We start from the raw sequence: 26,702 nt of genomic DNA, 5'->3' as shown, positions 1-26,702 counted from the left end.
CCCACCCCCCGGCAGGTCTGCTCAGCCTCCCGCCTCCCAGAACAGCTGCTGACGGAGAACAGGAAAGACCCGATCAATCTCTCGAGAGGTTTATTGACCGTTTTCCCGTGGGCTCAGGGCCCTAGGGAAAGGGGGCACGGGGAAGGGGGAGGCGCAGGAGAAGCGGCGGCCACATCTTCAATCCTCTGAAGGGGAATTTTCCAGGGGGTGGTGGTCCCCACTCCTCCACTGAGGACAGAACAAGAGAAAACGGGCTGAAAGAGCAGCGGGTGGGAGCAAAGGTAGACTTCCGGAGGGAGAGCCTCCTTCCCCGGACGCGTCCATCAGCCTGTTCGGGTGGTGCGGTCCGCTCTGAAGGCAAGGGGATGGACGAGATGACCTCCAGTGGGTCGGGGCTGGGGCAGTCAGGCGTCCCGAGGCCGGACCCGGGGAAGGGGTCTCGACCGACGCCCAGGCCACGGGGAGGGGGGAAGGGGATGGAGAAGCAGGAGGGGTGGTCCAGGCTGCTCAGGAAGCAGAAAGTTTATCCTGTACCAGAGGACCCGGGGGCAGGGGGTTGGCGGAAGTCAGCTTGACCCGGCTCCATTCATCCCGCCTCCGGCCTGCCCGCCTCGGCTCCCCGGGGCGGGTGGCACGGAGAGAGGCCGGAAGGCTGGCAGCAAGGGGAGGGGGTGACCCAGAGGCTCACACGGGGAAACCTTGCTTCTGGAATCGGCTAGAGAGAGAGAGAGAGAGAGAGGGAAAAGGGATTAGAAGGGAGCTCCGGCCCATCCCCACTCGATCTCTTACCTGCATCTCCCAGCCCGAATCCCCACTCGGGACTCCTCCACCGTAACCTCCACCAAATATCCCTCGGCCTCCTGCCTCCCCCAGCACCTCCTGTCCCCCATCCCTCGTAGTCTCAGCCCGCCGCCCTCCTTTCCCCAGGACCCCCGCCCCTCCACCACTCCTTACTGGGGGCACTGGCAGGTTTTGTTGTCTTTCAGAAGCCTCCTGATCTGGGATACCCTCTCGGCCCGCTGCTGCCAGGAGAAAAGGGGCGAGGAGGGGAAGAGAGGGGCGTGAGGTGCCCGGGATCAGGGCCCCGGGGGGACCCCACTCAGAGGAAAGAACAGGCAGGGCCAAGGATGGGCGGTGGAAGGAGCTGCGACACCCGCTCGGCCGCTTGAACAGGATAAACTTGCTGCTTTCTGTGCTGGTGGTCGCCGGAAAGGGGCCGGGGGGGAGGGGGGTGTCGGATCTGGGGAGGAGGGGAATTCACTTACCCGTCGGTGCCGGCGCCTGGCAGAGCAAAACACCACGAGCCCGATGGCCAGCAGCAGGCCGGAGCTGACCCCCAGCCCGCTCCCCAGCAGCAGGTGTTTGCTCAGCAAACTGGGCTCCTCTGGGAGAGAGAGAGAGAGAGGCAGAGACTGAATCCAGGACCTCGGCATCCCTCCCCCGGTGCTACGCAAAGAAAGAGAGTCGGGGCCTCCCAAAGGCGGTCACGGTCCCCCAGAGATAGTCGGTGAACCCCGGAGACAGTCGGAGTCCCCTCCAGAGACAGTTGGAGATCTCCAGAGACAGTCACAGCCCCCCCCCCCCAACAGTCCCAGTCCCTTCCAGAGACAGTTGGTGACCCCCAGAAACAGTCACGGCCTCTTCCCCCCCGACCCCTAGAGATAGTTGTCGCTCCCCAGGATGGGGCGGGGGGCGGGCGCACCCAGTCGGATGTTCTTTTGCAGAAGGGCCTCGTTATTGGATCTGAGCTGGCACTTCCAGAGGCCGGCCTCCTCAGGTTCCACCTGTATCCACTGCTTCTGGCACGTCACCGACTTGTTTCCCAGGACCCAACAGACCTCCAGCGAATGGGACAACTCGGGGCCGTGCAGCTCACACCTCAGATCCGGGAGGCTCCGCGCCGGCGCCGGCTTCAACGATACTGCCCAAGAAAGAGACCGTCACCCCAGCCCGGGATGACTGGGTCCGGCCCTCCTCCGCTGGCTGGAGGGGTTCCCGGGGGAAGGGTGTGGGCGGCGACGGGGGAGATGAGGAGAGCTGCGGGGGGAGCCGGGGAGGGACGGTAGGGACAGGAGGGTCCGTGGCGGGGAGAGATGGGGGGCAGTGGGGGCAGCGGAAGGGAGAGGCAGAGGGGAACGGGAGGGCTCCGGGGAGGGGTTCTGGGAGGGGCGTAGGCCGGACTGGCAATTTGACAGGTTTGAGCCCCAGCCCCGGGGTGACTTGGGCGAGCAGTCTTCCTCCCACCTTCCATCACCACCAGCTCGACTTTCTGCTCCAGCTTCCATTTGAGTTTCTCGATATACAGGCGGAAGAAGCCCGAGCCGGCGTGCTGGGCCTGGAGGTTCTTCACCTGGAAGTGGAGTCTGTGGTCCGAGCTCTTCTCTGTGAACCCCGTTTTCACCGACTTCCCCTCCCGATTCTGCTGCTCCTTCAGGTCGGTCAGAGCGGTCGAGAGATTGAAGGGTCCCGCCTGGTTCCAGAACATTTCCCAGTTCTTTTCCGAGGGCTTGAAGTTGAGGGTGAAGGTGAGTGTGAGCGAGTCGTTGACCACTCCGTAGAATATCTCGGAGGGTTTCCGGAAGCCTGGGGGAGCAGCCGGTGTGAGAGAAGGGAAGTTCGGGGAGGGATGGGGGAATGGGGATAGGACAGGGGTGGGAGGCGGGGCGGGGGATGGGGGCAGGGGCGGTAATCGGAAAGGGGGTCCCCGGCCCTGCCCGGCTTACCTTGCACCTGGATGTTGAAAGCCATGGTCAGAGGTTCAGTGGACCTGGAGGGAACGGACACAATACATTTCCAAGGTCCAGAATCCTCGATGCCCAAGGGCTGGGTGACCAGCGGGTCAGAGGTCACTTTCTGGATCGTCGGTTTCGTGTCTTTCGGTCCTTGCAACACCGCAGACAGACTGGCTACAGATAACTGCCCGTGCAAGGTCACTCTGATTTTCATGCCAGCCAGCAAGGTAATACTCGCGGTGGTAGGCAGCGTGCGATCGCCAGCGATGGTCACTAAGGGACGGTAATAGCGGCCCGTCACCCTCAGCCCCCACCCTCTCCCCTGTCTCCCCGTTCCCTCCACGTCCTGCGTGTTTACAACTCACGCTGTCCTGCGAACCAAATCGCACTAGAGGTGGCGGTGAGGTTTGGCTCTAACTCTCTCCCCTCCATTCCTGACTCTCCCCAAGAGACCCAGCGTCGACCGTCCGACCCCCCTGATTCTCCCCTCTCCACCCCTGACCCTCTCCAGTGATCCAGCCCGGACCATCCGAAACCTCTGATTCTTCCCCCGGCGACTCTCCCTTCTCCATCCCTAACTCTTTCCAGCGATGCAGCACGGGTCACCCAACACCCCTGACTCTTCCCTTTCCATCCCTGCCTCTCCCCCAGTGATCCGACACAGACCATTCACCGTCTATCAATTTTTTGTGTACGTTCTCGTTAAGCTCTTACTATGTGACAAGCGCTGGGGAAGATGCACGCTAATCAGATTGGACACGGTCCCTTTCCCTCATGGGGCTCACGGTCTCAATCCCCATTTTACAGATGAGGTATCTGAGACCCAGAGGAAGTGAAATGACTCGCCCAAGGTCACACGGCAGACAAGTGGCAGAGCCGGGATTAGAACCCATGACCTTCTGACTCCCGGGCCTATGCTCTACCCATACGCCAGGTGGCTTCTCGGGATCCGTTGACCCTCTGGAGAGGGTGGGGGGGAGGAGGTGACCGGGGCCTGGCCTCTGACCCCGTGACCGTGTCCTCCTTCCACCAGCGACCGCCTTCCCAAAAGCCTTGGGAAAAAACCCCTCGCCATCTTGGATGGGCATCACTGGCCTCTGGCCTCGACCTATGTAGCTCTGGTGACGCGTGGAGGCGCTTGGCCAAGAGTAGAGAGGCAGTATGGCCTAGTGGATGGAGCACGGGCCTGGAAGTCAAAGGGATCTGGGTTCTAATACTGGATCCTCCACTTGTCCGCCGTGTGACCTTGGGCGGGTCACTTCACTTCCCTGAGCCTCAGTTACCTCATCTGTAAAATGGAGATTAAGACAGTGAGCCCCGTGTGAGACGGGGAAGGTGCCCAACCTGATTAGCTTGAATCTACCCCAGTGCTTAGAACAGTGCCTGACAGACTGGGCGCTCACATATCATCATTAGCGTGGCTATTACTGGTCACCGGGTGCGCCCCGGGAGGCCGAGAGGGGTCGGGGATCGGAGGAGTGAAAAGTGAGGCAGGGCTGAGGCGGGAGTAGTAAGATCGCAGAGGACACTGGCCCAAAAGGCCAGATCTGGGCACCTTCCAACCCCGCTTGGAAGCTGTCCGTTCTGATCAGAGACTGAAGAGGAGCGAGGCTAGCGCCCAGCCCCGATAGGTGTGGCGGAGATGGCGATTCCACCCTCACGGCAGAAACCGGGGGCACCGGCCCCATCGCCCCGGTTGGCAGCAACCAACCCCCACCCAACCCTGTGAGGAAGATGAGCCCCTTTCTCACTCTTCAAGACCAGCAGCTGGACTTCTTTCTTGCTGCCTTCCACCTCACAGAAGTAGGTCTTGGAGTCCGCCAGCTCCACACTGCGGATGGTCAGAGGGAAGTTGCCCAGATCATTTTTTTCGGGATAGTCCACACGGCTCTGCAGCTGGGTCGGTCCTGGGAAAAGGGGACGCGAGGATCAGAGACCTGAACACCCCATGGGCAGGGGGGTCTGGGGCAGCTGACTCCAGCGGGGCCTTGACCCTGTGACCCCAGACCTCAGGTCCTCGCCCCTCCCAAAACGGAGTGGAATCCACAGCTGACCCTCCCGCCCCCAGCCCCGGATCTGGTGCGCCGACCTCGGACTCTCGGGAGACGCTTCCTTCCTCAACTCGATCCCCTTGCCCCCTCCTACCCCACCTCGCCACTCTCCCGTTACAACCCAGCCCGCGAACTTGGCTCTTCTAACGGCAACCGTCTCACTGCCCCTCCGTCTCGTCTATCTCGCCGCGGACCTCTCGCCCATGTCCCGTTTCTGGCCTGGAACGCCCTCCCTCTTCCTATCCGTCAGACAGTGACTCTCCCCACCTTCAAAGCCTTATCGAAGGCACATCTCTCCCAAGAGGCCTTCCCTGGCGAAGACCTCTCTGCCTTTTCTTCCACTCCCTTCCGCGTGACTCCGACTTACTCCCTTTATTCATCTCCCCCTTCCAGCCCCACAGCACTTACGTAAATGTCCATCCTTTGTTTATCCTAAAGTCTCCACCTCTAGACTGAGCTCTTTGAGGGCAGGGAATGTCCATTATATCGTACTCCCCCAAGCCCTTAGTACAGTGGTCCGCGTGCAGAAAGCGCTCAATAAATCCGATGGAGTCCGTCTTCCTTCCACGCTCGGCCCTCCCCAGTGCTGCGGTCTCATCCCGTCCCCTTCTGCCACAGTTCCATATCCGTGGTCCGCTAAAACCTCTCTCGGTAACCTCCTGGCTGACCCTCTTTGACTCTCCCCGCCGTCCCTCCCTCTCTGTCTCTCCTCTGCCCCCCAGCCCGGGAAGGGGAATGGGGCGGGGGCCACCTACCTTTGCCTTTCGTCAAGTGGCCTCCCCCGCGTATGATCATGACCCCGTCCGGCTGTTTCCAGATGTAAGTCGAATCTTTTTTTATCGATTGGCAAGGCAGCTGGACATCCTTGCCAACTTCTCCCAGAACCAGTTTCTTTTCCTTGTTCTTATCTGCCAGGACTCTGGGATGGAGGGGGAAGACTTTGGGATGGCGGGGGAATAGGGAGTCAAAGATCAGGGCGGGGACGCTACTGGCCCTCCCACCTCCCAACTCCCCCCATCCCAATCTTTCTGTCCTCCCTCCACACACACCGCCCCCCCCCCCCCACACGTATACGCACGCACCCAACAGCAGAATCAAGAGCAGGGGCGGAGCCGGGTGTCCTGCCCTGTTCATGGTGCCCGGGTTGGGTCCGAAGGGCTGGTCCTGAGTTTCCCCCGAGGGAACCCGCGGTGTCTGTCTGTCCGCGCAGGGAGGCTGGTCACCCTCAGGGCTCTCTGGGTAAGGAGTAAGGATGGACAGTGGGCCCACTGTCCCCTGGCTCTCCTCCTCTTCACCTGCCCCCGGGGAGACTGTAGGGCACTGGGAGGTGGGGGTGGGATATGGGGGAGGAAGAGGGGAGTCCAGTCCCGGGGAGCCCACTGGCCCCCGTAGCCTCGACCAGGCCCACGGCACCCATGTACGTATCTGTAATCTATTTATTTGTATCGATGTCTCTCTCCCCGTCTCTAGACTGTAAGCTCGCTGTGGGCAGGGAATGTGACTGTTCATTGTTTAATTGGAATCTCCCAAGCGCTTAGTAAATACAGTGCTCCGCCCACCGTGAGCGCTCCGTAAATTCGATTGAATGAATGAATGAATGAATGAAGCCTGACAGCCCACCGCCTCCCACCAAATCCCCCCACATCCCTCCCCAAGTCCCCCACATCCCCCCAGATCTCCCACATCCTCCCCAAGCAGCGGCCCGAGCCCGCCACATCCCCCCACCGAGCCCACCACACCCCCCCCACGCCCCCCTCGCCCCCCCAACCCGGCACTCACTTCCTGAGTTCCCCGAAAATCAAGATGGGCGCCCCGTAGGCAGCGGAGGGGGAAAGGAGAGTTGAGTTTCTTGTTTCTAGGCTGAGATCCTGCCTCTGGGGAGCAGAAGTGGACAGAGATAGGTTTCGTTTCCTAAGTGTCCCACCTTCTCGTGCCCGCCACTCTCCCTCCCCCCACACCGCACACCCAGACTAGATTGGAAACTCTTGGAGAAGCAGCGAGGCCTGGTGGCAAGAGCACGGGCTGGGAATCAGAGGTCGTGGGTTCTGATCCCGGCTCCGCCACGTGCCTCCTGCGTGAGCTCGGGCTAGTCGCTTCTCTTCTCGGTGCCTCGGTCACCTCATCTGGAAAATGGGAAATAAGACTGTGAGCCCCACGTGGGTCAGGGACTGCGTCCAACCTGATTGGCTTGTATCCACCCAGCGCTTAGAACGATGCTTGGCACAAAGTAAACACTTCAGTACCGTAACTATTATTATTTTTAGGGATCACGTTTACTATTTTTACTGGAGCCTCCCAAGTGCCCAGTTCAGTTCCCTGCACACGGTAAATTACTTTTTAAAGATGGCACGTTGTTAGGGCCTACCAGAAAACACAGGTTGAGCATAGACCCTGTCCCACAGAGGGATCGTAGTCTTCATCTCATTTTACAGATGAGGTGACCGAGGCACACGGAAGGGAAGCGACTTGCCCACGGTCCCACAGCAGACAAGCGGTGGAGTCGGGATTAGGACTCCCAGGCCCGTCGCTCTATCCACTAGGCTAGGTGTTCGGTAAAGACCACCGACCGTTCGTCTTCTGGATGTGAGAGGGTCGGCGACTCCGTTTGCCTTCCCCGGGCCGCGGCGGGGAAGGGGTCGTCTTGGGAGAAGGAGCTTTGCCAGGGTCAGGCGGAAAGGACAAGGACAGCAGAATCAGAGCTGGGGGCTGGGGACGCTGAGTGACTCTGGCTAGGGCGTCGTGGGGGCAGTCTCAGGACCAGCCAGACCCTCACCCTGGGGACTCCTCCTCACTGTGGTATTTGTTCTGCACATGGGATGCGCTAAACCCTGTACTGAGCGCCGGGACAGATACGAGATAATCAGGTCCCGCAGAGAGCTCACGATCTAAGTAGGAGGGAGAACGGGTATCGAATCTCCATTTTGCAGATGAGGGAACTGAGGCCCAGAGAAGCGAAGTGACTGGCCCGGCGTCACACAGCAGGTATAGCGGGGCGGGGATTAGAACCCGGGTCCTCTGACTCCCGGGCCCCGGCTCTTTCCACCAGGCCGCGATGCTTCTCCTGCGGGGTGGAGGAGCACAGCATCTGCACTCGGCCCCCTCCCCTGCTCCCCCCCTCTTTCCCCGCCCTCCTCGCCCCCTCCCCTCCACCTTCCCCCCAGTTAAGCTGCGGTTTTCCAGCTGCTTGTTTGTCTGCCGCTCAGTTTCCGCTGAGCTCAGGGGAGCCGGAGGCCCGTTCCCACAGCCTCCAGAGACCCCGCCTCCGCCCCGCCCCAAACCCGGCCCTGCCCAGATGCCCCATTCCTGCCACCCTCTCCCTTCTCTCCTCTCCCCCTCTTCTCCCTCCCCCCCCCCCCGCCCGCCACCCACCCTGGCTCCTGGTCCCAAGCTGAAACCGGACCCTAGAAATCCGGAGCAGCTCCAGAGGCAGCAGAAACACCCACGCAACCACACCCACACACATCACATACACATCACACACACATCAGACGCACACACACACATCAGACACACGCGTGCCCGTGCGCGCACACACGCGCTCTGGCTGGTGCTGGCCCCCAAGGTGGGCTGAAAGGGGAGGAAGAGGGCAGACGGGGTTCTGCCACAGGCGCCAGCCTGTGGTGCCACAGGCCCTTTCATCTCCTCTCCGCTGGGGCCTCCAAACCGCCCCCAGACCCCTGCCCCACTTCCCCCGTTACCATCCCCCCCACCCCCAGGCCCCATCCCGCCCTGGTTTCCCGTGACCCTCCCACTGCCCTGTGTGAGAATCCTGTGGTCTGGAGCCCCGCACCTCCCTCGGCGGACCGAGGGCCTTCCTTTCCTCCTTCCAGCCCCACGGCGTTCCTCAGCCCGGCCCCACACCGAGCCGGGCCAGACCACCCCCCAGGAGTCACCCCCTAAATCACCCCAGAAAATCACCCCGCTAGTCACCCAAGACCAGGGTCTCCCTTCCCTCGCAGTCATCTCAGAAAAGGCCCCTCTTCCCAAGTCGCCCCAGAAAAAGATCCCCCTCCCCCCAGTCACCCCTGACAGAGCCCCTGTCCTGTCCTCCCGAAACTCTGTCCCGGCGCACTCTCAGGGGCCCAAGCGGGGACGGGACGGCCACCATTTTGGGGCAGGCCCGGTCCCCGGACGGCAACGGGGAAAACAACTTCCCAGCCCTCGTCCCCCTCAACCAGCCAGATCCAGCCCCGAGGCGGGGGAGGTCCGCTTTGACCCCTTCCCCGACGGAGGGTACCCCAACCGCAGGCCCCTCGGCTTCCCCCCAGGCCCGGAAAGGGCCGGGCGCAGGTCAGACCCCGGGGCTCCCGGCCACCGAGCCGGGCGCCGTCGGCCGCCATTTCCCCTCGGCCAGAGCCGGGACGAAGGGGGACTGCCCACCGCCTCCCTAGGCCTTGGGTCTCTGGTGACCGCTCCGTCCCCTGGAGGGCTGCCCTCTCGCCCCAGCCAGAGTAGGGAGCGTCTGGAAATCCGTCCCCTGGCCCACCCTGCGCTGGGGTGGCCTGGGGGAGGGTCGGGGACCCGGGGGCTCGGAGGCCGGGGCCACCCGGGGCCGGGAGAGGCCCCTAAGGAGAGAGAACAGCAACAGGTTTTGCTGGTGGTTCCCTGTGCCCTGTACCCCATCCCTACCCTCTGAACTTCTCCCCTCTCTGCTCTTCCTCCCTGTCCTCTCCTCTGCCCCATCCCCTGCTCCCGCCGCCCCCGGGTTCTCCGGTCCCCGGTCCCCGCTGCGCCAGGAACACCCCAACCCCCCCTCCTCCCCAAGTCCAGTCCAAGCCTGGAGCTGAAGAGGACCCAAGTCCCCGGCCTAGCACCTCCCCATGGTAGGGGGCTGGGGCGAGGCCAAGGGAATGGGAAAAGAGTCCCATCTTACCGCCAGCTTCTGGACTCCGGCACCTCTGCCCTCCGCCCGCCTCTGCCCTCCGCACGGTGCCACGTGCTCTGCCCCAGCTCCGCCAGATGCCCGGCCTACGGGGAGCTCGAGGCAGAGACGGGCGCAGGCAGGAGCCCACAGGGGCGAAGTGGAGAGGAGGAGAAGGAGGAGGAGGAGGAGGAGGAGAGATTTCGGCTCTTGATGCCGCACTGGAGAGAGAGATACAGGAAACACCGTCAGCTCCGCCAGCCCTGCCTGTCCTGTCAGCACCAGGGACACCCCCAGCCCGCCCCCTCCTCTCCCTTCGGCCCAGCCCGGGTCTGGTCACCCGCGGCCCGGGAGATGAGGTACCCGAGGGGCGCGGGGAGAGACGGCCGAGGGCAGAGTCAAAGGTGCGTCCGTGGGCCGGCCCGGAGCCGGTCACTGCCCCTTCTGCCACCTCTGCCTCGGGCCCGCTAGGGGAGGGGAGCCCGAGGAGGTGGGGAGTTCCCAGAACCCTCCGTGACCCGGCCCGGCCCGTCCCGCACCCCCGGCTCCATTCGGTGCCTGTTTCGCCAGTGGTCTCCGAGCGCCCCTAAGGGCGTCGCCGGCCCCGGGGCCCCTTGCGGGAGGCTGGAGGGCTGGGGAGAAACTGAGGCAGGGGTTGGGGAAAGTCCCTGGGGCCCTGGGTCGGCCACCCCCCCCCGGCCAGCCAGCCTCTCGGACACTCTTAGAGGGGGTGCTGAGGCCCAAACCAAGGGGGCGGGGGGAGGGGAGAGAAAAGAGAAGGGGAGGGGTGAGGGAAGGATGGGGCCTCAGTTTTGGGGCAACTGTGAAGAGAATCCCAGGTGCGGCGTCCCCGGGGTTGGCTCTTTGCCCCCCCATTCCTACCCTTCAGAGCCCTGAAGAAGCACCTTTGAGTCATTGAGTGTCGCCCCCACCCCCTCCCCCAGGTTACCGAGCCCTCCAAGGTCACAGCTGACACCTGCACAGCCAGAGAGGCTGGGGAACCGTCAGCCCGGGGCCCGAGCAACAGGGGGGCTTCGGGGCTCTTCCTGCAGCCGGGCCGAACCGGGTCCGAGGCTGAGGGCAGAGGGCAGAGCGTGGACCGTGTTTCAGAGGGTGAGGACTGGGCTGGAGATGAGGTGGGTGGAGCCAGGCAGGTCCCAGAAAGGCCACCTGATGTTTTGATTTCCTTCCAGGGTCATGGGCTACAGCGAGGCAGGGCGGCTGCCGAGGAAACCACCCCGAACTGCACTGCTCCCCTGCCAAAGGAGGGTCCGGACTAAACCCACCGAGAAGCAGCCTGGTTTAGGGGATAGAGCACGGGCCTGGGAGTCAGGAGGACCCGGGTTCTAATCCCAGCTCTGTCACATGTCTGCTGTGTGACCTCGGGCAAGTCGCTTCACTTCTCTGGGCCTCGGTTACCTCATCTGGAAAATGGGGAGTTAGAGAGTGAGTCCCATGTGGGACAGAGACTGTGTACATTCTGATTGACTTGTATCTACTCCGGTGCCTGGCGCACTGTAAACACTCAACAAGTACTGTTATTATCATTATTATTATTATTATCAGCAACCGGTGCCCATGCCGGGTGAATGGAGGGAGAGAAGAGTCAGGGTCAGGCACGGGTTCAGCCCTAACGATGAGAGTCAGAGGGCGAGTGTCCAGAAGAGCAAGCGACATACTTCCTCCCAGATTTCTTGTGTCGCTGTTGAAGGCAGAGCCCCGGGCTGGACGGCTGGGTGAGCCGACCACAGGTGCATAACGGAGGGGTTGGTGGTTTTGTCTACCTGACCATCTGGAAACATCCAATTACCCATTGACCCACCAACCCAAATCATAAACCTGTCCCCCGCCCCCCTAGGAACAGCGTGACCCCGTGGAAAGAGCACAGACCCAGGAGTCGCAAGACCTGGTTTCCAAACCCACCTCTGCCGCCTATCTGCTGTGTGACCTGGGGTGAGTCACTTAATTACTCTGTGCCTCGGTTATCTCATCTGTAAAATGGGAATAAAGACTGCGAGCCCCGTGTGGGACAGGGACTGGGTCCAACTAATCACCTCGTATCTACCCCGGTGCTTAGAACAGTCTTGGCACATAGTCTCTGACCAGGTCTCTCACCAAACCGACAAACGAGGCAATCAAATATTCAGGACTCCCGGCCCAAGACCCAGCCCCAGCCCCACCCCAGATCCAACCCCCAGCCCCAACCCCCAGCCCCGGCCCACGTCCTCTGGCTGGGGCCGGCCTGGGCCCAGCACACCACCCCGCCCCGTGCACGTGGGGGTTGCTAGAAACCCGGTGGCGTTTTCTTTGGAGGTTTTTCCACTCCCCCAGATGACACCCCACCCCCTGACCTCCTGCTCCTTCCTGTCAAATCCGTGCTGGAGGCGAAGCTGACTCCGTGGCGGGAAAGGCCCAGCCTGGTCGAACCGTTCATATTTTCCGCTGCGTCCGGGCTCCACATTCATACCGTACCCTCATACCGTCGCTCCCTCCCGGCCCCACTCTTCCCTCACGGCTTCTCCGTCCCCTCCAAGTGCAGGCCAGAGAACGAGAGTCGGGGGGCCCGGGGCGGACGGGGCAGACAGGAGAGCCGGGGAGAGGGGGCGAGGCCGTGCTGGGAGGGGGGGGAAACAAGACCTGTGCCCTGGACTGCCGCGTTTTGGGGTTCAAATGGGATGGGGGCTCTTTGACTCTACTTCCCTCTCAGACTTGCCACCTCCCTCCGACACACACACATATGCAAGCGCGCACACACACAGGCACGCGCGCACCCACACAACGGTAGGTAACAAGGCTGGCAGGGAAACGGTGATTTCCTCTCTGGATGCCAGGGCCCCAGGCGACCAACGGCTGGGACAGCCCTGAAACCCCCGGTCCGGTCTCCTCCGGGGCCTCAGGACAAGGGGCGGGGGGCGGCCACCTCTCTGGTCTCCTCCGGGGCCTCAGGACAAGGGGCGGGGGGCGGCCACCTCTCTGGCCCTCGGACATCCAGGATCCAGGCGGCCGTGCCCTCCTCCTGCCCACCGGCGATCCCCCCGCCCCCTCGGGTCTCTGCAGCTCCCGTCCCTGTCTCTCCGTCTCTCCGTGGGGCTGAAAGGTGTCTCACTTTCATCAGAGCAAATGTTTGCCTTGGTCTCATTGGCTGAGCTCCTCCCGCCCTCCCACGTCTCCCCCGGTGGTACACTGCGGGTGAGGGGAGGAGGAGAAGGAGAGGGGCCTGGCCAGGCAGAGACGAGAGACACAGAGCGGCAGAGACAAAGAAGGACAGGGGGGCAGAAGCACAGACAGAGAGACACGGACGGACAGGGGCTGGTCATTTTCCTGCTCCTCTTCTGTGCGTGCAATACCATTTTTTGGAAGCAGCATGGCTTAAGGGATAGAGCGTGGCCCTGGGGATCAGAGGGACCCGAGTTCTAATTCCCACTCTGCCGCATGTCTGCTTTGTGACCTTGGGCGAGTCGCTTCATTTCTCTGGCCCTCAGTGACCTCATCTGTAAAATGGGGATTAAGAGTGTGAGCCCCATGTGGGACAGGGACTGGGCCCAACCTGATTGACTTGCATCTACCTCAGTGCTTAGAACAGTGCTTGGCATATAGTAAGTGCTTAACAAGTACCATAATAAGAATTATTATGACGATTAGTATTTTCCCCTGTATCCCACCTCTGGCCTTGGGAAGAAATTACTGCTATTCTTCTTCTTGTTATTATTGGAATTACTCTCCTCACCTTCAAAGCCTTATTAAAATCCCATCTCCTCATTTCCCCTACTCCTTCTCCCTTCTGCATTGCCTATGCGCTTAGACCTGTTCCCTTTCAGCTTGTAATATTCTCCCCACTCTTAGCCCCACAGCACTCATGTCCATCTCTATTATTTATCTTTTAATGTCTGTCCCCCGCTGTGGATTGTAAGTTCCTGGAGGGCAGGGGACATACCTCCCGACTCTGCCGTATTGTCCTCTCCCAAACGCTTAACACAGTGCTCTCTCCACAGCGAGCGCTCAATAAATACCCTCGACTGATGGATTGAGGAGCTTGGACGGCTGAGGCTGGGGAAGAGGCTTTAGGGATGACTCTCAAAGCAGCCTTCGGGTCTCAAAAGGAACCATTCGGGTGGACACGTAACCTTTTGGGTAAGTTAGTAAACGTCTGGGTGGGCTAGTAACATTTTGGGGGAACTGGTAAAGTTTTGGGTGGGGTAGGGCTCCCTTAAAAACGTTGTGGGGCCGGTCCTGAGTCGCTCGGTCAATATTTGCCGGCCCGCTCTGCTCTGGGAGGGTCAGGGCTGGGCGATGCCAGGCCTTGCCCCTTCCACGTCCCTCACCCTGCCCTAAAACCAGGTCTCGCCCCGGGGACCCCCAGGTGCCCGGTGGTCCTCGAAAGGGCCGCGAGGGGGCGCCGTCTGCTCGGGCCGAGGCCTGTGATAGGCTGGGATGGGATGGGTTGGGATGGATTGGGTTGGGATGGGATGGGATGGGTTGGGATGGTTTGGGATGGGACGGGAGGGGCATCAGTGGGTGGGGACTGGCCTCCGCCCCGGCTCTCCTACTCTGTGCCAGGCACCGTACTAAACCCTGGGGTGGATACAAGCAAATCGGGTTGGACACAGCCCCTGTCCCACGTGGGGCTCACAGCCTCAGTCCCCATTTTACAGATGAGGTGACTGAGGCACAGAGAAGTGAAGTGACTTAATAATAATAATTTGGTATTTGTTAAGCGCTTACTATGTGCCAAGCACTGTTCTAAGCGCTGGGTAGATACGAGCTGATCGGGTTGTCCCACGTAGGGCTCTCAGTTTTAATCCCCATTTTCCAGAGGAGGTAACTGAGGCACAGAGAAGTTAAGTGATCTGCCCAAAGTCACACAGCTGCTAAGTGGCAGAGTCGGAATTAGAATCCACAAACTCTGACTCCCCAGCCCGGGCTCTTTCCACTGAGCCACGCTGCTTCTCAAGGTCAGCTTGTCCAAGAGTTACAACAAATTACCCTATGACTCTCCTACCCCCCGGGGCTGTACCCTCGGGCCCGAGACCCCTCGACTCCCGCCCGCAGACCCTGGACCCCTCCTGGCCTTGAGGCCCGGTCCCCTCTCCAGCCCTGAGCCCTGGTCTGCCTCTCTCGGAGGACTCGGGGCAGAGGGTCCCGGCGGCCCGTAGCTGGGGAGAGGAATGGGGTAGGGGAGAAGCTGGGGAGGGGGCTTCAGACGGACGGTATGTGGAGGAAGGGGGGACAGACGGTGCCGTATCTGGATGGGTGGGGAGGAGAAGTAGCGTGGCCTAGTGGAAAAAGCCACGATCTGGGATTCAGAGGACCTGGGTTCTAATTCCATCTCTGCCAACTGCCTGCTGGGCGACTTTGGACAAGTCACTTAATTTCTCAGAGCCTCAGTTCTCCTGTTCTCCCTCCTGTTTAGATTATGAGTCCCATGCAGGACAGGGACTGTATCCAACGTGATTAGCTTGTATCTACCCCAGTACTTAGAACAGTGTCTGCCACATAGTAAGTGCTTAACAAATACCATAAAAAAAACCAAGCCGCTCAGAGACCTGTTTCATATCCGACAGACGATTACTTTCTCGCCTTCAAAGCCTAATTGAAGGTCCCATCTCCTTCAGGAGGCCTTTCCTGACTATGCCCTCATTTCCCCTTTCCCCACATCCTTCTGTGTCGCCCTAACTTGCTCCTTTTATTCATCCTCCCACCCAGCACAGCCCCACAGCCCTTATGTCCCTAACCATAATTTATTTTTTTATATTAACGTCTGCCTCCCCCTCTAGACTGTGAGCTTGTTGTGGACGGGGAATGTGTCTGTCAGATTGTCGTGCTGTCCTCTCCCAAGACCTTAGTACAGTGTCCTTGCCCACAGCAAGCGCTCAATAAATACGATCGATTCATTGGTGGGTAAGGAGGGCCGAGGTGCTCGGAGTCAATCAGAGATGGAGAGAGAAAGAAAATGGAGGCCTGGAAGGGAGAAGAGAAGAGAAGGGAGAAGAGGCCAGGAGAAGGGGCCAGGAGATGGTCAGGGGCATCCTCTGCCCCCAAGGAATGAGGATGGGCTGCAGCCAGACCGCCGGCTTGGTGAGTTCTCCAGCCTCGCTCCCCCGCCCACCCACGCCCCACTTTCCACCAGACCGGAGAGTTCGGAAGGACCCCCAGTCTCGTATGCTTGACCCTTGAGCTCTGCTACAACCCCCGGCTGCCGGCCCCGCCCCGAGAGGAGCCAGGTCCCAGTGGGCTGCTGCTGCTTCAGAGCTTTATTTCGGGGAAGCTGTTTTCACAGGGAGGCTGTAATCCGAGGAGCTGCTTTCGGGGGAGCGGGGATATTTGTGGGGGCGGCTGTATTCCAGGGGAGGCTGAGGACACAGGTTCCTCGAGGCTGGAGTGCAGTCACGGCTAATCTTGGTCCTCCTTATGCGGATCTCGGGTTTGGTTCTCCAGAGCAGGGAAAGTCTGTGGTCGCTGCGTGTTGGGGGGAGATGGGTTTGACTCTGGTCCTCCCTCCCAGCCCTCCGTCGATCCTGGCCTTGCCCTCCCCAACCCCTCGGCGCCCAGCCCTCTAATTCCCCCTCGGGGGTTCTCCAGGAGGTGGTCTAAGGGTGGGGGTCTCCGGAGGAGTCTGGTAAAGGTCCAGGGGGATCCTATTCTCCCCGCTTCTTGGTCTGTGAGCCCTAGGTGGGGCAGGAACTGTGTGACCTGACCATCTTGCATCTCTCCCCTTGCTTAATACGGTGCTTGGCATATAGTGAGCGCCTAACAAATACTGCGATTATTCATTATTAATCCATAAATATTATCTCTGACTGGCCGGGGGTCTCCGGGGACAGGAGTTCTAGGGGGTAGGGTTCCCAAGGGAGAGGATCTCCGGGGCTAGGGCGCTTGGGGAAGGGTCACCGGAGGGTCTTGGCGGAAGGGACCGGGGTCTCACCCGACTGCGTCGACGACGGAGCAGGGCGAAGGCTCCGATCGCCGAGAGGAGTAGGAAGGAGAGGCCAAAGCTGAGGCCGAGTGGAGGGAGCAACTTGCCGGGGCTGGCAGGGTGAGGAGTCGCCCCCAAGAGCCGGGCACCTGCGGGGAGAGGATGGAGGTTGGCAGCGGAGGAGCTGAGAGGGACTGGGAGGATCTGGAGATGAAGGCCGGGGGTGTGGGGCTTAGGGGTGAAGAGGGAAAGATATCCACAGGGAGGAGGGAGGACAGGGGGTGTCCACGGGGAAGGGTGGGGGTCAAAGGGTATCCACCGGGAGGAGTGGGGGAAGCGGGTAGCCACAGGAGAGGTTGGGAGTGAAGACGGGAAGGAGGCTGGAGAAGGGAGGCTGGAAGGGCGGAGGATGAAGGACCGGGGCGTTCTTGGGCGGGGAGCCGTCAGCAGGCCTCGCTCCCGAGCCGTTGGCCAACACGGCTGTGGGCGGCAGCGGGCCGCAGCGGATGTAGGGGCATCGCACCCAGGTGAGACCCGGTGCCACAGGATCTGTCCACGCCCAACCCCTCTCCAACCCACACTGGAGGCCCGGCCTCCTCTCGGGGGAGTCACGCAGGGCAGGCCACTGGTGGGTGGGAGAGCCCTGGAGGGGGTTCCAGAAAGCCTGAGAAGGTGTGGGAAGGGTCTGGGGGCGAGACAGGTAGAGACCCAGAAGAGGGGAGGGAGGTATGAGGCCGGGGTGTGTGTTTTGGGGGGGAACAGGTCAGGGTGTGAGAGTCTGAGGGTCGGAGTTCAGCGCACACTCTGACCTGCATCAGGCAGCCCCAGGGGCCCGGCAGCAGATCCCAAGCACTGCTGACCCAGATACAGGCTGCACGTCCAGGGCCCTGCCTGAAGACCCTCCTTCTCCAGCTCCAACCAGGGCCCCACGGGGAGGGGAGCATCCCCGGGGCCATGGGCCACCCTCGGAGGGGTCCACAGGAAGAGCTCATCCCCCCTGGCCGGAGTCACCGCACACAGGAGCTGCCGGCGGCGGGAGCCAGCGGGGGCTGGGCCGGGGGAGTCAGTGGCGGTCACTGGGGAGGAAGGTGAGGGGTCAACAGGAGCCCTCCCCGCCTCCCCCCTACTCTGAAATCCCCCACCGTCTCCCTTCCCGGCCTCGGGGCAGGACAGTAAAAGGGATTTGGGACTCGCGCAGACCGGACTGAACAGAGGCCCCGACATACGGACAGACCGGCCTGCTTGGACCTCAGGCGGGCCGGACGACGGGACAGCCCCCATCCCCACCGCCAGGTCACTTCCCGGCCGGTCCCCCCCGGGCGGACACCGACCCGTGATGGCGGCCAGGGTGACGGTTGTGCCGAGCCAGCGCCCTCGCAGGCTGACGTTGCAGTGGTAGGTGCCGGCCCGTTCGGGGGTCACTTCATCCAGCTGCAGCGCGAAGCTGCCGTTGACTCCCTCCACCGGAAGGACCCCTCCCCGGGGCAGGCTCCAGTGGGCCCCCAGGACGGCCGGGGCCTCCGGGACGGGAGTGAGGCGGCAGGGCAGCTCTGCGGGGGAACCGGCTCCGACATAGATGGTTCGTTGCTCTGGGGGCTCCAGACCTGGGCGGGGAGGAGAGTGAAGGTGAGGTGGGGGGGTCCGGGCCCAAGAACGGCAGCCAGGGTACAGGGGAGGGTGGGGAGGGTCGAGGGGGAGTTCCCGTGGAGAAGGTGGGGAAGGAAGAAGGTTATTCTGGGGACGGCTGAAGGCCGGGGGAATCCTTGGGGAGAAGTCGGGGGCAGAGGGTATCTGTGGGGAGGAGTGGAGACAGGGGGTATCCACAGGGAAGGTTTGGGTCACGGATGCCCACGGGGAGGGGTGGGGGGTGGGTGGGTCCACCGGGGAAGAGGGCGGGGGCTGGGGGCGGAGGCGGTACCCAGGACATGGAGCCGATGAGAGACGGAGACGTTGGATCCGTCTGAGAAGAAGAGCTGGCAGCGCCAGTGCCCGGCGTGGGCGAGGGTGACGTGGGGCAGGTAGAGGAGGCCCGGGGTTGGAGAGACAATGGGGGTGTCACCCCGAAACCAGAGCGAGAAGACAGGAGGTTCAGGACGAGTGGAGGAGCAGGTCAGGCGTACGGGGTCAGAGGCCACCAGGGTCCCCGGAGGGTCAGCCGTGACTGTGGGAAGAGGTCAGTTGTGACACGGAAGGGGTCAGCTGTGACCCGGGGAGGTCAGTGGTGACAGGGAGGGTCGGTTATGACGAGGGCGAGGTCAGTTGTGACTGGGGGGGGGTCAGTCGGGATAGGGGAGGAGTCATCTGAGACGGAGGGTGGGTTCAGCTCCGATGGGGGAGAGGTCAGCCGTGACCGAGGGCGGAGGTCAGTTGTGACGGCAAGGGGTCAGCTGTAACTGCGGAGAGGTCAGCTGGGACCGAAGGCGGGGGTTATTTGGGACGGGGAGGGGTCAGCTGGGACCGAGGGCAGGGGTCAGCTATGGTGGAGGAGGGGTCAGTAATGACAGGTCAGCTGGAACCAAAGGTGGGGGGGGTCAATTGGGAAGGGGGAAGGGTCGTCTGTGGCGGATCAGGCCAGGTCATGTGAGCGGCGGGAAGGAGGCCCCTTCCTGCACCTCTTCCTGTTCAGCCCCTTCCCCGGGTTTCCCTGCCGCCTCTCCAGCATCACCCCCGCCCCCGGGCCTTGTGTCCCCCCTCGGGCCCCGTGCGTCACCGGTGACTCAGTCTCCGGAGGCGGGGGCGTGGAGAGCCCCGGTGTCTCCCACCGCCCCCTCCCGCACTCCCTTTTCTCCTCTCCCCACCTCCCGAGAGTTGCCGTAGGCCCAGGCGCTCGGCGCCAGAGACAGCCGCACCGCCCCGCGCCCCCATACCCGCGGCCATGCTGAGATGCAGGAGGCACCGCAGTGTCCGGTCCCCGAAGCTGACGGTGGCTCTGTAGTCCCCGGCGTCCGGGCGCCGGGCCGGGAGTAGCCGCAGGGAGAAGTCTCCCCGGAGGAAGTCGAGCCCCCGGAGTTGGGCTCGCTGCTGCCGGGGCCGCCGGCCGCGCTTCAGCCCGCTGGGTTCCACGGCCAGGACCGTGTACCAGCCCGAAGAGGCCCTGAGGGGTGGGAAGGGGCTCAGAGGGCTCCGGGGTCAGTCGATAAGATTTACTGAGCTCTTAGGGTACGCAGAGCGCTGTACTAAACGCTTGGGAGAGGACCATGTGACGATAAACGGACACATTCCCTGCCCACGACGAGCTTACAGTCTAGAGGGGGAGACAGACGAATGGAAATAAATAAATGACAGATATGGACACGAGTGCTGTGGGGCCGGGAGGGGGGCGGTGAATAAAAGGAGGCAGAATTCGGTGGGGGCGAGGGGGGCGGCGAGATCCTGGGGGATCGGCTTGGGTGGGTTAAGGGCGGTTAGGGGGACGGGGGATGGGACGAAGTCCCCGGAGACGAGAGGTGAAGGGGAAGGCCGTTGCCACGAGAGAGGATGGACCGCGCGCCCGTCGGTGCCCATCTAGGCGAGGGCCGGGGGTCGTGGGGAGGGGGTGTCGAAGAGCGGGAATCAGAGGGCTCGGGTTCCGGGAGGTGGAGAGCCGGGCTTTGAGAGGTGTGAGGGTTCGGGGTCGGAGGGGGCCGTCCCTACCTGTCTGGCCGGTGATCCCAGCTGACGGCGGCCCCTCGCAGGAGGCTGCTGCGGTAAGCCATCCGCTCCTGGGGGCCGAGGCTGCAGGGCAGCTGGACTGGGCTCCCCGTCTGGGCCCACACCACCCGCACCCCGGACCCCGATTCCTCCTTCTCCGGGAGCTGGCTCCCCGCGGTCACCCCCCCTGCGGAAAGGCAGGACTGTGTTTCGGGGGGGAGTTCGAGGGTCACTTCCCGCCACTAAATTATGGTGCGGGAGAGAACTAGGAGGAGAGCTATGGCCCACTGGAAAAAGCCCGGGCCTGGGAGTCAGAGGGTTGTGCGTTCTGATTCTGTCTCGGTCACTTGTCTGCTGTGTGAACTTGGGCAAGTCACTTCACTTCTCTGGGCCTCAGTTCCCTCGTTGAGAAAATGGGAATGAGACCGGAAGCCCCACGTGGGACAGGGACTGTATCCGACTCGGTTTGCTTGTGTCCACCCCAACGTTTATTGCAGTGCCTGGCGCACAGTAATCTCTTAACAAATGTCACAACGATTATTAATTATCATCTGGACTCGTGGAAGAGATTCGAGTGGGCTCAGCGAGGGGGTCTGGTGAGATCCGGCCGGGGTCCTGGAGCTGGGAGGCCCGATCCGGTGGGATCCCGAGGGATCCTGGGACTGTGGCTCATCACCTCCTGCCCGCCCCTGTCCCCCAACCGAGAAGCAGCGTGGCCTAGTGGAAAGAGCCCGGGGCCTGGGGGTCCGAGGACCTGAGTTCTAATCCCGGCTCTACCACTTGCTTGCTGTGTGACCTAGGGCAAGCCACTTAACCTCTCCGTGCCTCAGTTTCCTCAACCGTAAACTGGGGATTGCATCCTACTCCCTCCCGCTTAGACGGTGAGCCCCATGTGGGACGGGGACCGGGTCCAACCCGACCAACTCGTATCTCCCCCAGCGCTTAGAACAGCACTTGACACACAGTAAGCGCTTAACGCATACCCGTGAAGCGAACGGACGAACAGCAAACAAACAAACAACCGGTCCGTACCTGACGGCAAAAGAGGCAGCAGCAGCAACAGCAGCAGCTCGAAAGAGAGCCTTTCCAACATCTCGCCTCCGGCCCTCCCGGATTCGGGAGGTGGAGGGGAGCGGGGCGAGGGGAGAGGGGTGACCGGGGGCGGGGGGCAGCTGGAGGGAGTGGCAGGGGGACCGGTGGGGACCAGGAGCGACCGGACTGCAGGCTTCCCCCGGGGAGTCTGGGCCCCTCCCGCTCCCTTCCCCTCCCGGGGCGCACGGTTTCGCTTCGCAGCGGAAAATGTGAGGGGGCGAATTCCTGACAGCCCCGCCTCCCCGCCCCCCACCCCAGATCGACTTTTGTTTTCGGACTCTCGGTGGCCCCCCCCTCCTCCCGGCCCTGGCATCTGCCCTAGGCCCAGGTCTTGCCCTACCTGGCCCCACCCCTGCTTCCGGCGAGATCTCTTGTTTTCGACCTCCCTGAGGTTCCCCACTTCCCTCCCACCCCTGGGACCCGCCCCCGGACCCAACCCTAGCCTTCCCCCTCCCCAGTCCAGTCCCACTGGCCCCACGAAGGCTTCCCTGCACCCCCAGCCTCCAGTCCCACTTTTCTTTTGCTTTCTGCCTCTCTGAACTCTAAGGTCGTTGTGGGCAGAGAATGTGTCTGCTTATCGTTCTACTGTACCCTCACCAGTGGTCGTACAGTGCTCAGCACACGGTAAATGCTCAAATACGATCGAATGAATGGGTGAAGGAACCCCTGCCTGACCCCTGGCACCTGTCCCCGGCCTCACCCCCGGCCCCAGCTCCACCCCCAGCCCCGGCCCCACTTGCCCTTTGTGTTCTGCCTGTTTGCCCAGTTCCGCCCGGGCCCCCATCCTCGCCCAGCCCCAGCTCCCTCTCCCATCCGGCCTTCCGTCCACCCGCCCGTCCACCCACCCCGTCCATCCATCCATCCCTCCTTCCCTCCCTCGGTCCAGACAAGCCAGTGGACGGGGCCAGGAGGGCCAAATCAGGGAGATCCCGAATGCCCCCCTTCCTGCCCCCCGTCTCCATCTCTCCACCCCGGGAAGAGGCCCCCATCTTCTGGGAAGGTGGGGCGAGAGGAAATCCCCTACGCCCCCCAAACACCTCAGAGCTTCCGCCCCCACCGGGGGCCTGAACCCGAGGGAGAGGAAGGGGGAGGGGGGCCGAGAAAACTACCGAAAGAGAAACAGACGCTGGAGGAAGGGGGGGTCTCGGAGAGAAGGAAGCACCAAGCGCTTGCTTTTTGATTACCCTGGGGGAGCCGGGGGCCTCTCCCTCCCCCCACAGGAGCAGAGGACCCACTCCCTGTAGGATTACGACCCCCTCCCCCAAGACTCCCCCTTTAGTGGGCAAGCCCCCAGCCCCTCTGCCTCCCCTGAGGGGCTCCCCATCCCTGGAGCTGTTCTCCAGGGGCCTGCGGGCACAGGCAGAGAGAGCAGCAGGGCTCGGGCTGTCTGGAATTATGTATGGGAGGGGGGATCGGATTGGAGTTGGGGGCGCAGTTGGGGGGGCCCCTTTCATGGGGGGGTGTCTGGGGCTTGACTGCGCCTCCAGCCCCCCCTTACCCCCCACCTTCCCCGCCGACGAGGTCCTTAGCGGAGAGAGCCGGGGAAGCAGGAGGCCAGTTAAAAACAGAAGCGCGACCGTTTCTTTATTAAATTATACAAAAATGGGGGAGGGCGGGACGGAAGGGGAGGAGGGGGCGGAGCGGCTTCCCGCCAGCCCCCAGCCCGGTGCAGGACAGAGGACTGGGTACCAGGGAGAGAGACGGAGACGGGAAGAGGAGGGTCGGCGGACCGAGTGGGGGAAGGAAGGGGTCAGGAGGAAGGGGGCGCTGGGGGTGAGAGGGTGGGGGTGGGCGTGGGGTCCTGGGTGTCGGGGGGCGGGGAGCGGTGAGCCTCGGGTGGGACGGCTCTCCCGGCCCCCTCCCCCGCGACCTCCCTGCCCCCATCCCCAGCCCGGCCCAGCGGGCTGGGGTTCACGCGGAAGCCCCGTTCTCTGTCTTCTGCCTCTTGGGAGCCGCTTCATCCTGCCAAAGCGTCGGGGTACGTTGGGAGGGGGAGGGTCGGCGGAGCCGGCCGAGCCGTCCCCCAGCCCCTCTCCCGGCCCCGCCGGCCCGGCCCCGGGGCCCTCCCCGCCCGAGCCCCCACCTCATCCTCGGCGGCTCTCTTCAGTGCGGGCCCTTCACCCTCCTCCTCGTCCTCGTCGCCGTCCTCTTCTGCAGAGCCAGAGGGGTCGGGCCTGGGTCACCCCCGAAGGGTCCTGTCCCCCTCCCGCTCTTTCCCACCGCCTGCTGCCCCCCTCCCCCCGACCCCTCCGATCTCCAGCCTTCCCCGGGCACGCCCACCTTCATCCTCCCCTTCATCATCCTCCTCTCCATCCTCGGCTGTCTCCTCCTCCTCCTCTTCTTCGGCTCCGTTCTCCTCTTCCTGGAGGGAGGGGACTGTCAGTCTTCCGACACAGAGTCTCCTCTCCCCCCCCCCCTTCGTCTCACCCGGGGCAGGGACCGAAGGCTTCGGAGACCTTCGGCGGGGGGGATCTGAGGGACCAGGGAAGTGGGGACGGGGGGCAGGGGAAGGGGGTTGGGAACGGGAAAGGGGTCAGTCGGGCAGCCCCCCCCCCCCCGGCTCCACACCTCCACCACTTCCTTCTTCCTCTCCTTCCGGCTGGGCTTCTCCTCGGCCTTCTCCTTCTTCTCCTTCAGGTCCTGAGGGAGATCAAGGGGAGACGGATGAAGCCTCGTCCAGGATCAGACCCTCCAGCCCCGGGCCGGTCCCCCCGCCCCCCGACCCGGGATCAGGGGGTAGAAGCATCCTGCAGAAGCCCCCACCCCCTTAAGATCCTGAAGGCCGAGCCGGGGGCCACGGAGGGCGACCGCTTCCTTCGGCCTGTCGGTCCCCGGGGGCGGCGGCGGCGGCGGTGGCGGCCAGGGTCAGAGAGGAGCTCAGCTCAGCACAGTAAATCTGGCCATCTGGTCCCCTTCCCCCGCCCACTGCCCGCCTGGCCTCTCCTCCTCTCCTTCCCCCGCCCCGGGGGCCTGGGCTCTCGCTCCCTCCCTCGGCCTTTTGTCTTTCTCTGCTGCCTTTCCTTCCATTTCCCGAGCATCTCTCCCTGCTTCTGGGTCTCTGGGGCCGCCGGGCCCATGCGCCTGCGTGCATGTGTGGGTGACGGGGGGCGGCCTCGATCTGCGTGCTTGTGATGGGGGGGTGATCTCTGTTTGGGTAAAGGGGGTCTCCATCTGTGTGTCGGTGTGTGGTGGGGGAGGCTCTCGTCGAACTGCTTGTGTGAGGGGGTTCTTGGTCCGTGTAGGCGTGAGGGGGTTCTTGGTCCTTGTAGGTGTGTTTGTGTACGGTGGGAGGGTTCTGTTTGGGTGGAGGGGAGGTCTCGATCTCTGTGGGCATGTGTGTGCGCGCGTGGGTTTGTGTGGGTGTTGTGTGAACGTGAGTAATCAGGCTCTTGGTTCCGAAGGAAGCCCGCACACACAGCAGGATGACCTAGCCGCCACCTCCACGCACACAAGGCTTCGGGAGGGGAGGTTGGGGAGGGTCATGGGTCCGGTTTGGGGCCCAAACTCTAGTCTCTAGTTGCCGGCCCGCAAAGTAATGTGTGTGTGGCGGGGGGTCACAAGCACTCCCCCTCCCCCAGCTCTCTAGAGATCTGGGAAAGGGCAGGGGTCAGACTGTATCCATATGTCACACTCGACGAATCCGCGTCTCTCCACTTGCACTGGGCCGAGTGTGCGTCTAGGAGCGTGTGCATCCTCTGAGGTGATGAGACTCTCCTTGTGTTTCCGGGGGGGCAAGGGTCACCCGGTGAGCCACCGTCTGAATGCCCGGGCTCCGTGTGTGTGTGCGCGCGTGTGTGTGCGCGTTTGCTCACGTGTGAAACCCACTGTGCGTCTGTTGTGATTTCTTGTGCGAGGCACGCACACGTAGGTTGTGTTCCTGTGTGCCGAGCAGCGTGGCTCCGGGTCTGTGGAACTTGGGGGCCGGGGGGGGGGGGGGCCGCCACCATCTCTGCGGCCCCGAGGAAGGGTCCCCCATTTGGCAGAAGGAAGGGGAGCAGGGGGTGAGTGAGCTCGGCCCCACGTGACATTACAGCACGTTCGGCCTCTCGGTCCCTCTGCCCAGCCGCCCGCCTTCCTGCCCGCCTGCCTCTCTCTCTCTCTCCCTCCCTCCCTCCCCTCGGGCCCGGCTGGGATTCAGACTCCCCCCGGACCCTCATCCCTAGTCCACTCGTCCCCCCCACCTCTCACCACTCCATAGGGCATCTGGCTTGGGGTGGACGGCACCCCCACTGGCTCCCCCATTTCCCCCTCCTCACTCGCACCTCCCCTCCGCTCCCTCCGCCCCAAGGCCGCCTGGCCGCCGGCCGAGGGCTGGAAAGTACCGGAGAGGCCAAAGTCCGAAGGTCTGGCCCCCGTCCTCCCGTGTCCCCTCGCCGCTGCGGCCACTGTCCCGCTCTGCCCCCTTGCCCCGGCCCTAGGGCGGTGTTTGGGTTGGACATTCTGCCGGGCTTAGCTCTCAGGCCCCCGAGACACACGCAGACACACATACCCCCCCCCCCCACCAGATGGAGCCCAGGCCAATAACCAACCAACCCACAACAAGGGAGACCATCCTCTAAGCCCTTCTCACCCCAGCCCAAGCCTCCCTCCCCTCAGAGGCCACAGCTTCACACCACCCATACACTCACACACACACACACACACAGACCCATCCCCTTGTGCCACAATCACTCACCCTTAGAGACCCATAGTGACCCCCTCCTTGGTCACATGCCGTCAGTGACACACCAGCGCACTGTGACAGACACAGGAATGCACGCGCGCGCACACACACACACACACACAAGGGTGTCACCCTGTGCCACAATCGCCGTTAGAGACCTATAGTGTCTCCCCCCACACCTCCCCCGGTCACATGCCGTCACGGTGACACACCAGGGCACCGTGACAGACACACCAATGCGCCCGCGCGTGCACGCACACACACAAACACATCCACCGACATGCGTGCACACTCAGGGACACGCGCCCCCCCCCCCACTCCTTTCCTCTGCCCCAATAACCCTGTTGGGTTTCTTCTGTTCCCTCCCATCTAGGGGAGACTTCGTCCCCCGGGTGCCCCCCCCCCCGCCCACTGATTGTGGTGACCGCCAGCAAGGGGAGGGGAGGAGGAGGAGGAAGAGGAGGAGGAAGAGGAGGAGGAGAGGGAGGGGGGCAAGGGCGGCCGGGCCAGGGAACCCCTCCCCCCTTCCTCCGTGGGATTTCCCCGCTGTCCCCGCGGATCCGGAGCCCCGCGATGGAGCAGGCGGGCAGAAGGAGCGGCCCGGGGACCGGGGGGGGGGGGGATCTCAAAGCGCTTAGCGCCGGGAGGGGAGGTCGCGGGTGGGCGGGGGGAATGCCGGGGAGACGGGACGGGGGGCGGCGGGGAGAAAACGGGGGGCTGGGATTTGGGGGAGCGGGGGGGAAGGACCGGGCCCGTCCAG

General features: G+C 63.0%; 2 protein-coding genes and 1 long non-coding RNA gene across 6 annotated transcripts; all 3 read right to left on the bottom strand.

Moving 5' to 3' along the window:
- Nucleotides 1-73: 73 nt before the first annotated feature.
- On the bottom strand, nucleotides 74-9,864 carry CD4 (CD4 molecule). 3 transcript variants are annotated; one of them, XM_029054490.2, is made up of 11 exons: nucleotides 9,657-9,864; nucleotides 6,563-6,657; nucleotides 5,866-6,018; nucleotides 5,539-5,721; nucleotides 4,484-4,639; nucleotides 2,724-3,005; nucleotides 2,245-2,583; nucleotides 1,703-1,921; nucleotides 1,266-1,384; nucleotides 955-1,022; nucleotides 74-715 (listed from the first exon to the last, which is right to left on the bottom strand). In XM_029054490.2, exons 3-11 carry the CDS (start codon nucleotides 5,915-5,917, stop codon nucleotides 685-687), a joined length of 1,449 nt encoding a protein of 482 aa, XP_028910323.1. In that variant the 5' UTR covers nucleotides 5,918-6,018; nucleotides 6,563-6,657; nucleotides 9,657-9,864; the 3' UTR covers nucleotides 74-684. The 3 variants fall into 3 exon arrangements, with proteins under 3 accessions (XP_028910323.1, XP_028910326.1, XP_028910327.1); XM_029054493.2 differs by having other exon boundaries at nucleotides 955-1,019; XM_029054494.2 differs by lacking the exon at nucleotides 955-1,022 and having other exon boundaries at nucleotides 74-228.
- Nucleotides 9,865-15,877: 6,013 nt separating this feature from the next.
- Nucleotides 15,878-21,376, bottom strand: LAG3 (lymphocyte activating 3). 2 transcript variants are annotated; one of them, XM_029054513.2, is made up of 8 exons: nucleotides 21,220-21,376; nucleotides 20,191-20,374; nucleotides 19,425-19,651; nucleotides 18,476-18,718; nucleotides 17,889-18,161; nucleotides 17,367-17,633; nucleotides 16,567-16,706; nucleotides 15,878-16,100 (listed from the first exon to the last, which is right to left on the bottom strand). In XM_029054513.2, exons 1-8 carry the CDS (start codon nucleotides 21,278-21,280, stop codon nucleotides 16,035-16,037), a joined length of 1,461 nt encoding a protein of 486 aa, XP_028910346.1. In that variant the 5' UTR covers nucleotides 21,281-21,376; the 3' UTR covers nucleotides 15,878-16,034. The 2 variants fall into 2 exon arrangements, with proteins under 2 accessions (XP_028910346.1, XP_028910347.1); XM_029054514.2 differs by lacking the exon at nucleotides 17,367-17,633 and having other exon boundaries at nucleotides 21,220-21,368.
- Nucleotides 21,377-23,115: 1,739 nt separating this feature from the next.
- LOC114807840 lies at nucleotides 23,116-23,643 on the bottom strand. The gene is made up of 3 exons (XR_003755885.2): nucleotides 23,560-23,643; nucleotides 23,363-23,430; nucleotides 23,116-23,241 (listed from the first exon to the last, which is right to left on the bottom strand). It is a non-coding gene; the product is annotated as an uncharacterized LOC114807840 (long non-coding RNA).
- Between the last annotated feature and the right edge of the window lie 3,059 nt (nucleotides 23,644-26,702).

Source organism: Ornithorhynchus anatinus, chromosome X4 (assembly GCF_004115215.2).
Source record: "Ornithorhynchus anatinus isolate Pmale09 chromosome X4, mOrnAna1.pri.v4, whole genome shotgun sequence".
Lineage (NCBI taxonomy): Eukaryota > Metazoa > Chordata > Mammalia > Monotremata > Ornithorhynchidae > Ornithorhynchus > Ornithorhynchus anatinus.
This window is presented reverse-complemented; position numbering and strand designations above follow the sequence as displayed.